Source organism: Amblyraja radiata, chromosome 10 (genome assembly GCF_010909765.2).
Source record: "Amblyraja radiata isolate CabotCenter1 chromosome 10, sAmbRad1.1.pri, whole genome shotgun sequence".
Classification (NCBI taxonomy): Eukaryota; Metazoa; Chordata; class Chondrichthyes; order Rajiformes; family Rajidae; genus Amblyraja; species Amblyraja radiata.
This window is the reverse complement of record NC_045965.1, coordinates 48912661-48927830: the sequence shown is the minus strand read 5'-3', so window position 1 is coordinate 48927830 and position 15170 is coordinate 48912661. Positions and strand designations below refer to the sequence as shown.

Genomic DNA, 15170 nt, shown 5'->3' with positions numbered 1-15170 from the left:
CTGCATAGGATAAGTGTTTTAGAACATGTTCTGTCATTCAACTTCTAAGAAGAACAACCTCCTCCACTTTTCTCTGTGAGCCATCACTCCCCTCCCACTCCATTCCTGTATAGTGTACATGTCTCCCATGGCCCTGCCGCTCCCCGTGTCTCTCCAAAGATGCCCATTCAGCTTATTGTGTCTGAGCTGCCTCCATACTAAGCAAATTCCAAACCCAGTGTCCATTCCTGCCCCAGGCCTTGTACCTATCCCAAAATATGTCCACTGGTCTGCTTTTACCAATAGCCTTGAATCCCAGACTAATTCCATTTTACGTCTGTGTTAACCTTGCCCTTATACTTTTTTTAAAAGCATTTTGGCAATTGGTGCTGCTTTGGGGGCGGGGGGGGGGGGGGTTTACTCGAGAGGTTTTGAAGCCACTGAGGCTTATGTAGATGATTATAGAAATGGCATTGCAAGTGTGCATGTGGTAGAAGTCAACAGTCCCAATGTTAAGTAGCATCAATATTTTAAATCAACAGTATAACGGCCAATTGGGAAGATTACATTCTTTTGGAATCTGTGTGTGTTTGCATATTTGTGTGTTTACAGGTTTGCGTGTTTGTGTGTGTTTGTTGCTGGGCAAGTGGGAATTGCAATGTCATGCTCCAATCATTGATCATACTCATTCTTATGGCTGTATGGCAACCCAAATTTTACTGTACCAATTCGTGCAGTGACAATAAATGTAAACTTGAACTTGAACTTAAATTAGTATTCTTGCTTAGGGGGAAAAAATTGCTGATACTCACTTGCTTTCTGTCCAGGCACTGATGCTCTGAATCCAATAGTGCTGTATAACATATTGACCAAAATGTTACCAAAAGAACCACATTCTGCTTCACAATTACAGTCTTCCTTTCAGTTGGATTGTAGCAAGTTGCAAATTAATTTCAAAGCAAATGTGTTTTGTAAAAATCTTATATTATCCGAAATAGTAAATCTAAATAATCATTAGCAGATATCTGCATTCCACTGAGTGAAGAAAACTCCATAAACCTCATGTATATAAGTAACAATTTGACCAGCTGCATTGCAAGAATGCTGTGTTTGAAAAATAATCTGTAAAATGTATAAAGTTCCCATTCTTACACATTGGAAAAACAATTCCTACATTACCACCTCAGATTTCGTTTTTAAATGATAGATCTGAAGACAACACTTCTTTTAAAACAGTGAATGCAGCAAATATAAAAACAGGCGAGCAAATTTTAAAAATAGGTCACAAATTGCTGGAGTAACTCAGGGGGTCAGGTAGCATCTCTAGAACATGAATAGGTGACATTTCGGGTCAGGACCTGTCTGATCATTTGCGTCCTTTTTTGTAAACCAGCATCTGCAGCTCCTTGTTTCTACTTTCTAAATTAAAATAGAGCCTCTCTCCACCTATAGCCACATAGAATAGATGGAAAGAAGCACAAAAGACCATGCATTGGTGTTCCAATACATTCCACCCTAGACTGATGACTGTGCGATCTTACACTGCACTATGCACAAACTCTGTTATTTTTCAGCTAAAAAGTACCATGTGTATAGCGGTACTTCCTATTGGGGAGAAAAATATCATGCAGTATCAACTCATACTGTTCTTGCACTTCTCGGTATTTGCCTGCAGATCAGAACAGATAATTCATAAGTTCATAAGATAGAGCTGAACACTGACATTAAGTCAAGGAACAAAATAGCAGATAACTGCATTCCACTGAGTGAAGAAAACTCCATAAACTCCAGATTTGAAGGGATAAAAATGCGTAGCAAACTTCTTATTCACCATTACTTTTATCAGAGAAACATAATGGCTGAAGTTAAATAACTATGCCCCCACTTGTAATAGAGAACCGTCACAGCATGTCTTCTTAATCCATTTTAAGTTCTATGTTGTTTTACCTTAGTCGTTTGCCAGTTGCTTTGAATCCACAGATTCCACAGAATGAAGCTGGTACCCGGATGCTGCCGCCAATATCACTTCCAATGCCAAGGATGGAACCGCCCGCTGCAATCAGGGATGCCTCACCACCAGATGACCCTCCGGATGTCCGCTTGGTGTTGTGTGGGTTGACTGTCTGCCCAAAAATGGGATTACAGCACTCATAGCTTTGAGAAAGAACAAATCATTATCACAAGGTGTTCGATATTTGCCTGAACTTGCCCCACTTTGTTCTTTTATATCGATCCTCCACAAGTGGTCCTTCCTAGGTTGCACTAAAGTTATTTAATGAACAGAAGCAGAAAGAGAACAGACAGAGAACAGGTTGACACAGTGGCACAGCGGTAGAGTTGCTGCCTTAAGAGCCTGTCCCATTTGGGCGTTATTTGGGCGTCATTTACGCAACATCATTTACGCGTCACGACGCACGCGCGCATGGTGTGCATTACATGCGCATGGCGCGTGGTGAGACGTGGTAGCGTAGCCAGTAACGTGCGGTAGCGCACGGCGCCCCAGGATTTGGGGATTCTCAAAATCCTCGCGCACCACTTGCGTGACGCGCAAATGACGCCCAAGTGGGACAGGCACTTTACAGCGCCAGAGACCCAGGTTCGATCCTGACTACGGGTGCTGTCTGTACGGAGTTTGTATGTTCTCTCCGTGGCCTCGTGGGTTTTCTCCCACACTCCAAAGACATACAGGTTAAAAGGTTAATTGGCTTCGGTAAAAGATTGTAAATTGTGCCTAGTGTGTGTAGGATAGTACTAGTGTACAGGGATCGCTGGTCAGCGCAGACTCAATAGGCTTTGCCAGGGGTGGTGGTGGAAGCAAATATGATAGCGGCTTTTAAGAAGCTTTCAGATAGGCACATGGAAGTGCAGGAAATAGAGGATATGGATCATGTACAGGCAGATGAGATCAGTTTAACTGGGCATCATGTTCAGCACAAACATTGTGGGCCAAAGTGCCTATTCCTGCGCTGTACTGTTCTATGTTAAGATAGGTCTGAATAGGAATCATTACTCCATTGGATCCTATTATCCAGAATATTCCATCCAAGTATTCAGCCGTATGAATACATATAATCAGGTGAACTGAGAGAGAAAAAATATTAATCCAGTTCATTCAGAGCATCCTTTGAAATACATCAAAAACAATTGTTAAAAGACCTTCATCTATTAGCCATCATCTATTAGATGTAGCTCAGCAGTAAACTTAGTACCTTAGCAAGGACTGAGGGACATTAGTTTTCACAAAAGGAATAGCTCCTTGTTTCTTCAGCACTTGGACGATGACACTGTCTTTAGTAGCCGGCTGGTTCAAAAATGTTCTAAGTCCACAAGTTGAATCATGGCCCTGTGTTTAAACAAAAAAAACATATTTTCCTATTGTACTTGCACCACAGTAGAAAACGGAAGTTTGTAGGTGAGAAGGGATGTGAAGCTGCCGAGGATAATCTCAATCAACGAGAGAAGGTAAAAATTAAAACTACAGGGACTCGGCACATCATGCAATCAAAAGGCAAAATCTCTGCAGTGCTGTCCCCAAAAATCCACAAGAAACCTTTCTACATTTTCTATAATTAAAAGAAGAAAATGCCCAAAAAAATGATGTTTACCAGGTTGGACAGAATTTGTGTCGGGAGAAAGAGAGGCGACTATTTAGATAATTTGCCTGAAATGTGAACTCTGTTTCGCTCTTCAAATATTGCAACTAGCAATCACTATTTGTGGCCCCAGACCTATTACTGTATTACTTATATACAATGTCTGAATGCTCTTCAATGTGGCAACATCATGTCCACAAGAATTATGCAACACTGTGGCGGCGCTGTGAAACGGCTGCGGCTGCGGCTCGCCTGCAGTCTGTCTGTTTTTACTTTTTTTGTGTTGTTTTTTTTTGTCTTGTTCAGTTAAACTTTTGGTTATTAGGTTGTGTTATGTGTGGGGGGGGGGCTGAAACAGGGCTTTCTGTCTCTCCCTTCGGGGGAATGCGACTTTCTTGTTGTATCCCCCTTCTCTTCCCCCGTCTGAGCTGCGGCCTAATGGCGGAGCTGGCGGCCTCCAACCTGCGACCGACCACGAGGCTCCGGAGGTAGAGCCAGCCAGGACTTACCAACGCGAGGCTGGCCGTCTTCGAGCTGCGGCGGCGTTCGGGCAGTGGCACGACTCGGCGCTCCGGTGAGGGCGGATGGCGCGGGGCTGAGACACTCCTGTGAGGGCGGCCCGGCTCGCGGCTGGAAAGCGCTCCCGTGGGGGCGGCCCGGCTCCCGGCTGGAAGGCGCTCCCGTGTGGGCAGCCCGGTGCGGGGCTGGAATGGCGCTCCCGTGTGGGCGGCCCGGTGCGGGGCGGAGACGGTGCTCCGGTGGCTGAGGCGGAGTTCTGGCGGCGGCGACCTGAATCCAGGGCTCGGCCGCGGGCCAGTGGACGACATCGTCGGGAGCTCGCAGGTCACAGGTTGAGGCCTGTTTTCCGGAGCTCCCGTGGCAACAGCTGCGTCCGCTGGACTGGAGGGCGGCAGCTTCGACCACCCCCGGGCCGCGGAGCTTGAACTGCGGGACTGACTTACCATCGCCCGGTGGGGTATCGCCTTAGCGCAGAGGGAGAAGAGGAGGGAAGAGACAGTAACCCTAAGACTTTTGCCTCCGTCACAGTGAGGAGGTGCTTGGTGAACTCACTGTGGTGGATGTTAATTTGTGTTTATTGTGTGTTGTTTATTATTACATGTATGGCTGCAGGCAACGACATTTCATTCAGACCGAAAGGTCTGAATGACAAATAAAGGATTCAATTCAATTCAATTCAGTTATGAATTAGTGGTAGAGGCAAGCTAATTTCCCCATAAGAAACAAATGCCCAATTTCAATAGCCATCGATATTTCACTGCTCTACATACTGTACACTTGCTTTAATTCTTTCATTTCATCAAATATTCACCCTAACACTATCCACAATTAAACTAACAGAATATATATTTATATATAATCCAGTCGTTAATAAACACAAAATATGTTGTTATTATTACTATGAAAATTGCTTTAAAAATGTATGGGAGACTTTGCTTACAGACCATCTGTAACCCAGGCAACCTGTTTGCTAGGCACAACTGTTGGAATATAGGTTATAAAACAATGCTTGCCTCAATCCATTGTGCAACCTGTATATTGCATTTTGAGCCTTTGCTGTGTTCTCACAGTGCACAGAGCATGGTCACTTCATTTAATTGACGTTTTGGTAGAAGATCACCAATTTCTCCAAGCCTCACAGTCATGCAAGTATTTTTCACAAACATATCCTTTTGCTGGCAGTATGCAGCTACACATTTTTGAGGGCTACTAGATACATTCAAATGAGTATTAAAAAAAACCTCCATGAACTTGCAGCCATTAACATTTCTATATATGATATGCCAGTTTTAATTTTTCAAATTTCCCTATTTTCAAGGAAGGTTTGGTTATATTGTAAAATGGCAATGTACATCCTTTACTCCACGTGAGTGAGACTCAAAATAGGAAACTACAGGCCATATTTAACATTTACAATTACACATTTAACATGGAGAAGATGCTTGAATTATTATTAAAGAAAATAGGACATTTAAAAATATTCTAAATAATCAGGAATCACCTGTATCTCCTCCAACCTCATCTACTGCGTCCGCTGCTCTAGATGTCAGCTGATTTACATCGGGGAGACTAAGCGGAGGTTGGGCGATCGTTTCGCCGAACAGCTCCGCTCATTCCGCAATAACCTACCTGAACTCCCGGTGGCTCAGCACTTCAACTCCCCCTCCCATTCCCAATCCGACCTCTCTGTCCTGGGTCTCCTCCATTGCCAGAGTGAGCAACAGTGGAAATTGGAGGAACAGCACCTCATATTCCGCCTGGGGACCTTGCGTCCGGATGGCATTAACATTGAATTCTCCTAATTTTGCTAGCCCTTGCTGTCTCCTCCCCTTCCTTAACCCTCTAGCTGTCTCCTCCCACCCTCCCATCCGCCCGCCCTCGGGCTCCTCCTCCTATTCCCCTTTTTCCTTCCTTCTCCCCCCCCCCCCCACCCCCCATCAGTCTGAAGAAGGGTTTCGGCCCGAAACATCGCCTATTTCCTTCGCTCCATAGATGCTGCTGCACCCGCTGAGTTTCTCCAGCAATTTTGTGTACCATCAGGAATATCAATGTGGTTTGTGAAAGATATGTTAAGGTATTGAGCAAACTTCTGGTGAATGAAATAGAACATAGGAAAATGTAAACCTATCCACACGGGCAGGAACAAGAATCCAATAATGTATTGTGAGATATTACAGAAATACAGAGGGGCCACAGAATAGTGTACAATTCTCAAAAGACTAGCACACATGTCCAGCAAGCAATTTATTGCTGGAGAAATAGAAATATAGAAAATAGGTGCAGGAGGAGGCCATTCGGCCCTTCGAGCCAGCATCGCCATTCATTGTGATCATGGTTGTTTATCCACAATCAGTAACCCGTGCCTGCCTTCTCCCCATACCCCGTGATTCCACTAGCCCCAAGAGCTCTATATAACTATCTTTTAAATTCATCCAGTGAATTGGCCTCCACTGCCTTCTGTGGCAGAGAATTCCACAAATTCACAACTCTCTGGGTGAAATTTTTTTTTCTCATCTCAGTTTTAAATGGCCTCCCCTTTATTCTTAGACTGTGGCCCCTGATTCTGGACTCACCCGATATTAGGAACATTTTTCAAGCACCTAGCTTGTCCAGTCCTTTTATAATTTTATATGTTTCTGTAAGATTCCCTCTCATCCTTCTAAATTCAAGTGAATACAAGCCCAGTCTTTCCAATCTTTCATCATATGACTGCCGCCATCCCGGGGATTAACCTCGTGAACTAACGCTGCACTCCCTCAATAGCAAGGATGTCCTTCCTCAAATTAGGAGACCAAAACTGCACACAATACTCCAGATGTGGTCTCACCAGGGCCCTATACAACTGCAGAAGGTACTCTTTGCTTCTATACTCAAATCCTCTCGTTATGAAGGCCAACGTGCCATTAGCTTTCGTCACTGCCTTCTGTACCTTCATGTTTAATTTCAGTGACTGGTGTACCAGGACACCCAGGTCTCGTTGCACTTCCCTTTTTCCTAATCTGACACCATTGAGATAATAATATGCCTCCTTGTTCTAGCCGCCAAAGTGGATAACCTCACATTTATCCACATTATACTGCATCTGCCATGCATCTGCCCACTCACTCAACTGTCCAAGTCACCCTGCAACCCCCTAGCATCCTCTTCGCAATTCACACTGCTACCCAGCTTTGTGTCATCTGCAAATTTGCTAGCGTTACTTTTAATTTCATCATCTAAATCATTAATATATATTGTAAATAGTTGCGGCCCCAGCACCGAGCCTTGCGGCACTGCACTCGCCACTGCCTGCCATTCTGATAGGGACCCGTTTATTCCTACTCTTTGTTTCCTGTCCGCCGACCAATTCTCTATCCATGTCAATACCCTAACCCCAATACCATGTGCTCTAATTTTGCCCACAAATCTCCTGTGTGGGACTTTATCAAAGGCTTCCTGAAAGTCCAGATACACTACATCCACTGGCTCTCCTTCATCCATTTCACTTGTCACGTCCTCAAAAAATTCCAGAAGATTAGTCAACCATGATTTCCCCTTCATAAATCCATGCTCACTCGGACCAATCCTTTTACTGTTATCCAAATGCGCCATTATTACTTCTTTAATAATTGACTCCAGCATTTTCCCCACCGCCGATGTCAGGCTAACTGCTCTATAATTCCCTGTTTTCTCTCTCGCTCCTTTCTTGAAAAATGGGATAACATTAGCTACCCTCCAAGGTCTTCTTACCTTTAAAATTCCTCAATTCTATCCACAGCGACTGTACAACCTCAGTCCCTATGTCATCCCTCGCAAGGGACTGAATTTCATCCCTCACCAACAGAGCTACCCCACCTTCTCTGCCCTTCGGCCCAACTTGCCCATAACTAAACCAACATGTCCCATCTACACTAGTCCCACCTGCCTGTGTTTGGCCCATATCCTTCTAAACCTATCCTATCCATCCACCTGTCTAAATATTTCTTAGACGTTGCAGGATGTCAGGAATTGACTCTAAGGTCTTCATCAATCTTTTTCTCTTTGGTAATCTAAAGAAGCTTTTTTTAACTCTCTATTCATGTCACTTGCAAGTTAAATCTCATTTTCCATTCTCCCTCCCCCACCACCTTTCATTTTAAGCCTAGGTGTTTAATTGTTACATTCTAAACTACTTAATACAATGTATGGTGTTTCCCTTCATTGTGTCTAATGTACAGGGATAAAAACAAATATAATGGCCACATTACTCTCAGCATGACATGCAAGTGAGGTGAAAGATAAGAGAATAGTGTGGCTGGTCAGATAATGCAGAAGGGAAAGCATTACATTCATAGAGCTGAGTGACCATGTCAACTGATATTGAAGAGCCATGAGCTACAGACTTAATGCAGGAGATGGGTTTAGACCGGATAACTACACAGGCAATGGACTCAATGGAAGATAGACACAAAATGCTGGAGTAACTAAGTGGGACAAGCAGCATCTCTGGAGAGAAGAATGGGTGACGTTTCGGCTCGACACCCTTCTTCAGACACGATTTGTCATAAATTTACTGTGATTCATTCGCCAACATTATCTTATCATTTTTGCAGTAAACATTCGTTGTCAGGTATCTCTGCTCGCTGGTGAATATATACCTTGCAGTCAATGTTGTCCTTAATGCTGATGGGGATCCCATAAAGAAGTCCCTTCTTTTTCTCCTTGAAACTCTGAAGTTGGTTTTGACAATCAGGAAGAAAATCCGTGAGGCAGTTCAGCTCTTTGTTTACTTCCAAGGCCTTAATAGAAGAAATGTAGAAATCTAGTGAAGAACTTACTAGAACATAGGTTTTTTTTAAAAATATAGGCAAAACGATTAGATTTTATCATGAGATTCAAACTTTGAAATAAACAGTTTTCAAGGATTACAAAAGGTTCTACGGAGCGTTTGTCGGCACTGGGCTTATATTCGCTGGAGTTTAGAAGAATGAGGCGGGAACCTCATTGAAATGTACAGAATAGTGAATTGGATGGAGTGCATGTGGAGAGGATGGTTCCACTAGCAGAAGAGTCTAGGACTAAAGGTCATAGCCTCAGAATCAAAGGCCGTTCTTTTAGGAAGGAGATGAGGAGTAATTTCTTTAGGCAGAGGGATAGTGAATCTGTGGAATTCTTTGCCACAGAAGGCTGTGGTGGCAAAGTTAGTGGATATATTTAAGGTAGAGATAGATAGATTCTTGATTAGTACAGGTGTCAAAGGTTATGGAGAGAAGGCAGGAGAATGGGGTTAGGAGGGAGAGATAGATCAGCCATGATTGAATGGCGGAGTAGACTTGAGGGGCCGAATAGCCTAATTCTACACCTTTCTCTTATGATCTTATGACTATATCACAGTAGTAAGATCAATGGCTACAATTCTCAATGAAGCAACATTGTATGTAGGATTTGTAAATCTGTTACCTTATCAAAAATAACTTGAATAAAGCGACCCTCACAATTGTACCTGGGATTTTCAACAATTAACCTACACTGCAAAATAACCTTCTACACAGCACACTTCTTTTAAAGACAAATGGAATATTCCGACCCTTTTTTAGGGCTACAGTTGAGGGTAGGTGGGTGGGTGAAAGATTGTCAACTTTATCATAATCATATTCATTCCCTCCACAAGAGAAAAGCTACCAGTCTCCCCACCATGATCCCACCACTCTCTTTCAAGCACAACATAACCCTACCTCATACCTTATCCATGTAGGCATGCAGTACACTATCAGGAGTGAGAAATCCACTCTGCAACTTTTCATGAAGTTCATGAAGTGACAGGGACAGAATCGATTCACTGTCTCCAGACCGCTTCTGAAAAAAAGAAGAACTTTTGGTTACTTTTTAAAGAAAAACATAAAAAAACAACGAGATTGGAGATTCTAAAAAAACGTTCTTGGATAGTGCACTAGGATCTGAGCTGTAACGTACAGCTCGGTACAACGGATAGGTATTTGGAAAGGGAGTGAGTTGGCACGTGTAATGGAAGATGCATTGTGTATTTTGCGTTAAACAGCAAAAAATATTCAGACTGATGTCAGGGGAGTGGGCGGGACAGAGATAGAATGTAGTGGGAGACAGTAACACTGGTGGGAGAACTGGAGAGGGGTGCGGATGGAGAGAGAGGGAAAGCAAGGGCTAATTGAAGTTAGAGAAGTCAATGTTCATACCGCTGACGTGTAAGGTAATATAATATGAGGTGCTGTTCCTCCAATTTGCGCTGGACCTCATTCAGACAATGGAGGATGCCCACGACAGAAAGATCAGATTGGGAATGGGAGAGGGAGTTGAGTAACCAGGAGATCAGGTAGATTAAGGTGGACTGCGCGTTCAGTGAAACAATCGCCACGCCTGCGCTTGGTCTCGCCGATGTAAAGGAGTTGACACCTGGAAAAGCAGGTTTACAGTAGATGAGGTTAGAGGAGGTGCAAGTTCACTGCAAAGGCTGTCGGGGTCCTTGGATGGAGTCGAGGGGGGAGGTAAAGGGACAGGTGTTGCATCTCCTGCGGTTGCATGGGAAAGTACCTGGGGAGGGGGTGGTTTGGGTGGGGATGGGGTGGTTTGGGTGGGAAGGGCTGAGTTGACCAGGGAGTTGCGGAGGGAACGGTCTCGGCGGAAAGCAGAAAGGGGTGGAGATGGGAGGATGTGGCCAGTACTGGGATCCCGTTGGAGGTGGCGAAAATGTTGGAGGATCATATGCTGTATGCGACGGCTGATGGAGTGGAAGGTGAGGACAAGCGGGACTCTGTCCTTGTTACGAATGGGGGGAGGGGACGCAAGAGCGGAGCTGCGGGATATCGGGGAGAACCTAGTGAGAGCCTCATCTATAATGGAAGATGAGAACCCCCTTTTCCTAAACAATGAGGACATCTCCGATTTCCTACACATTGTTCAAATAGTGCCAGGATACTGAGAGTTCAGTTCATTTCACTTTTGTTTATTGTCACATGTACCAAGGTACAGTAAAGAGCTTTTGTTGCGTGCTAACTAGGCAGCAGAAAGACAATACATGATTGCAATCAATCCATTTACAGTGTATAGATAAATGATAAGGGAATAACGTTTAGTGCAAGGTAAAGCTAGCAAAGTCTGATCAAGGATAGTCCGAGGATCATCAAAGAGGTAGATAGTGGCTCAGCACTGCTCTCTGGTTGTGGTAAGATGATTCAGTTGCCTGATTATAGCTGGGAAGAAACTGTCCCTGAATCGGGCGGTGTGCGTTTTCACACTTCTATACCTTTTGCCTGATGGGAGAGGGGAGAGGAGGGAGTGGCCAGGGTGCGATTCGGCCAGGGGCTGTAGAAAGCATCTTGCAGCCCTAAGATTTTTGCCTCCACCACAGTGAGGAGGTGCTTGGAGGACTCACTGTGGTGGATGTTAATTTGTGTTTATTGTTGTTTATTATTGTATTATTGTATGTATGACTGCAGGCACGAAATTTCGTTCAGACCATAAGGTCTGAATGACAATAAAGGTAATTCTATTCTATTCTATTCTATGTTTGGCAACATCACAAACTGTTTTGGGAACAGCTCTGCACAGGACAGGAATCTCTGCAGAGAGTAGTGTGTTCGGCCGAACACACTATGGGAACTACACTCACCTCCCTGCAGGACCTATACACCAGGAGGTGCAGATCCAGAGCCAGCAACATTATGGGGGACCCCTACCACCCCAGCAACGGACTGTTCCAGCTTCTACGGTCAGGCAAACGCCTCCGCTGGCATGCTGTGAAAACAGAGAGGATGAGACGGAGTTTCTTCTCACGGCCATCAGGACTGTAAACTCTTATCTCACCAGGGACTCATTTACTGCAGTAATTTACTGTTGTGTTGTGTCTTTTGTAAAAATATATTTTCTAACATGTGGCCCTTGTGGCTAATGATTTCAGGGGTTATGGAGAGAAGGCAGGTACAGGATACTGAGTTGGATGATCAGCCATGATCATATTGAATGGCGGTGCAGGCTCAAAGGGCCGAATGGCCTACTCCTGCACCTATTTTCTATGTTTCTATGTTTCTATGTAACATGTAAATACTGATTCGGTTCTATTCTGTTCTGTAGTTTTTTGCACAATCTGCAGGCATTGCCACTTTCATTTCACTGCTCATCTTGTATGTGTATGTGACAAATAAAGTTGACTTGACTAAGTCACGGCCCGAATTGTCACCTATCCATGTTCTCCAGAGATGTTGCCTGACCCGCTAAATTACTCCTGCACTTATTGTCTTTTTGTGGAAACCATTATTTGCAGTTCCTTGTTTCTACTAAAAGTGACACGTGGCAGGAATGTTGTTAATTGGTAAATTTAGTCAGCTGAGTATTTGTACACATTTTTCACTACTTCTGCAATTCACTAGCTTAAGTAAAAGGAAATTACATTAATTACAATTTGGGGTGGAATAAAATCCCTAGCGTATATAGTATTCTTTAATTAAGGGGAGTATCCGAGAAGCTTAATTTAAGGGTAATTTACGACAGGAGAGCATGGACGTGGAATGTTCGTCCTTTATAACATGGGAAGTAATGGATAGTCCAGTGTCCACAGTGGCCATAAATGCAGGAACTATATCCAACTGCAGCCGGTAGCTAGCACTCTATGGAGAGGAAACTACAGATGGATTCAATGTGTGGCATATGTGGTGCTGAGATTGTACATGGATAATATGTATAGTGAGATGGTGACACTGCAGGTAAAGGCCATGCAAGCAGGAAGGAAAAGAATTTGTGACTGCCTGGCAGATAGAGGAAGGCAAGCGGTGCAAGAATCCTCTCTGGCCATCCCACCTCTCCTACAAATATATTGCTTTGGATACTATTGAAATGGCTCGTACAACCTTACTCTGAGAGGCCAGGTTTGTGGCACCACGCAGAAGGAGAGGAAAAAGGAAGGCTATGGAGATACGGGATTCCATGGCAAGAGGAACAGAGACGCATTTCTATCACTAGACACATGTGTCCACGATGCTATCTTGCATCCTTGGCACTAGGGTCACAGATGCCATAGAATGGCTGTAGAAAATGCTGAAAGTGGACCCCAAAAAGCCAATGCTTTTGGTACATATTGGTACCAGCAACACGTAAAAAGAAAATCACAAGTTCTTGTGTGATGAATTCAAGGAGATAGACTGAAAAACCAGGGGCCACAGTTTAAGAATAAGGAGTAAGCCATTTAGAACTGAGACGAGGAAACACTTTTTCTCACAGAGAGTGGTGAGTCTGTGGAATTCTCTGCCTCAGAGGGTGGTGGAGGCAGGTTCTCTGGATGCTTTCAAGAGAGAGAGAGCTAGATAGGGCTCTTAAAAATAGCGGAGTCAGGGGATATGGGGAGAAGGCAGGAACGGGGTACTGATTGGGGATGATCAGCCATGATCACATTGAATGGTGGTGCTGGCTCGAAGGGCCGAATGGCCTACTCCTGCACCTATTGTCTATTGTCTATAAAAGCAGAATGCCAGCTCCGGTAGTGAGGATGGTACAGAGCTGGTCGAGGAGGCAGAGGAGTGACTATGCGATTGCTTTTAATTGGAAGACTGCTAATGTTCAGGCACTCGGCAATGAACCTGAACTGATACATCGTGTTTGTTTAGCTTAGTTTAGAGATACATTGCAGAAGCAGGCCCTTCGTCCCACCGAGTACGTGCCGACCAGCAGCCCCCGCATACTAACACTATCCTACTCACACTAGGGACAATCTACAACTTTACCAAACCCAATTAACGTACAAAAAGTACATCTTTGGAATGTGGGAGTAAACCTGAGCACCTGGAGAAAACCCATGCTGGTCCCAGGGAGAATGTACGAACTCCGTACAGACAGCAGCTGGAGTCAGGATCGAACCCGGGCCTCTGGCACTGTTAGGCAGCAGCCCCACTGCTGCGCCCCAGTGTCGACCCACTTCATAAGTTACCGACTTAATGAAATATGTGGAGTGTGTTCCTAGCAAGACCATCTGTCTCTCTAAGAAGGGTCTCGACCCGAAACGTCACACATTTCTTCTCTCCAGAGATGCTGCCTGTCCCGCTGAGTTACTCCAGCAGTTTGCATCTATTTCCGGTGTAAATCAGCATCTGCAGTTCTTTCCAACACGAGACCATCTGAGTGGTCCCTATCCAGAAGCTCTTGGATGAACTAGTAACTCAGCGGGACAGGCAGGATCTCTGGAGAGAAGGGATGGGACAAAATAGGACAGAAATGACCAGGATCTGCTTCAATTTGCCTATTGCCACGATAGATCAACAGCAGATACTATCTCACTGGCTCTCCACTCTGCTCTGGACCCTCTGGACATGAGGGTCACATACACAGGCTGCTGTTCAGTGACTACAGTTATTATACCTCCCAAACTTATCACCAAGCTCCAAGACCTGGGCCTCTATCACCCTTTTTGATTACAATCTTGACTTCCTCAATGGCAGACCTCAAATATCTCCTCCTCACTGACCATCAATGCAACTGCACCTCAAGGCTGCGTGCTTAGCCCCCTGCACTACTCTCTTTACGCCTAAGACGGTGCAGCCAAGCACAGCTCCAATGCCATTTATAAACTAGCTGACACCACTGTGGTTGACGGAATGACGGGTTCTAATGGGTTAGCACTCAGGAGGGAGATAGAACTCCTGGTTGAGTGGTGTCGCAAGAACGACCTCTCGCTCAATGTCAATGAGACCAAAGAACGAATCATTAACTCAAAAAGGGATGGTTTGGAGACCACGTGCCAGTTTACATTTGCGGGTCGGTGGAAGCAAGAGTTGGCAGCTGCAAATACATGGGCATTAACAGACAGATGTTTGCATAACATGCAAAACAACACTTTTCATTGAACCTTGGTACATGTGACAATAATAAACCTAAACCTAAATGTGAGTAAATCCTATCCCAAAGAATCTTCTCAACTAGTTTCCTGAACAATTGACAATGGGCTCACCAGTCTGCAAATTCCAAGATCTCCTCCTTAAATAAAGGAACAATATTGACTACTCTCCAGCGCCCCCACCCGAGGCCTCACCTGTAGCTAGAGTGGATACCAAGATCTTTGTCAAGGCCCCTGTACTCTCTATTCTCAGGATAGTCTGGATA

At 44.5% G+C, this 15170-nt stretch overlaps 1 protein-coding gene across 1 annotated transcript in view; it reads right to left on the bottom strand.

Annotated features, from left to right (window-relative positions):
- The window catches only part of LOC116977910 (vitamin D3 hydroxylase-associated protein-like), a 30094-nt gene that overhangs the window by 13686 nt on the left and 1238 nt on the right, over positions 1 to 15170 (bottom strand). The window contains exons 2-6 of the mRNA XM_033028788.1: positions 9792 to 9905; positions 8708 to 8848; positions 3189 to 3322; positions 1927 to 2133; positions 792 to 832 (exon numbers count right to left, since the gene is read on the bottom strand). Of these exons, the coding sequence (XP_032884679.1) occupies positions 792 to 832; positions 1927 to 2133; positions 3189 to 3322; positions 8708 to 8848; positions 9792 to 9905 (637 nt within the window). The remainder of the gene's footprint in view (positions 1 to 791; positions 833 to 1926; positions 2134 to 3188; positions 3323 to 8707; positions 8849 to 9791; positions 9906 to 15170) is intronic.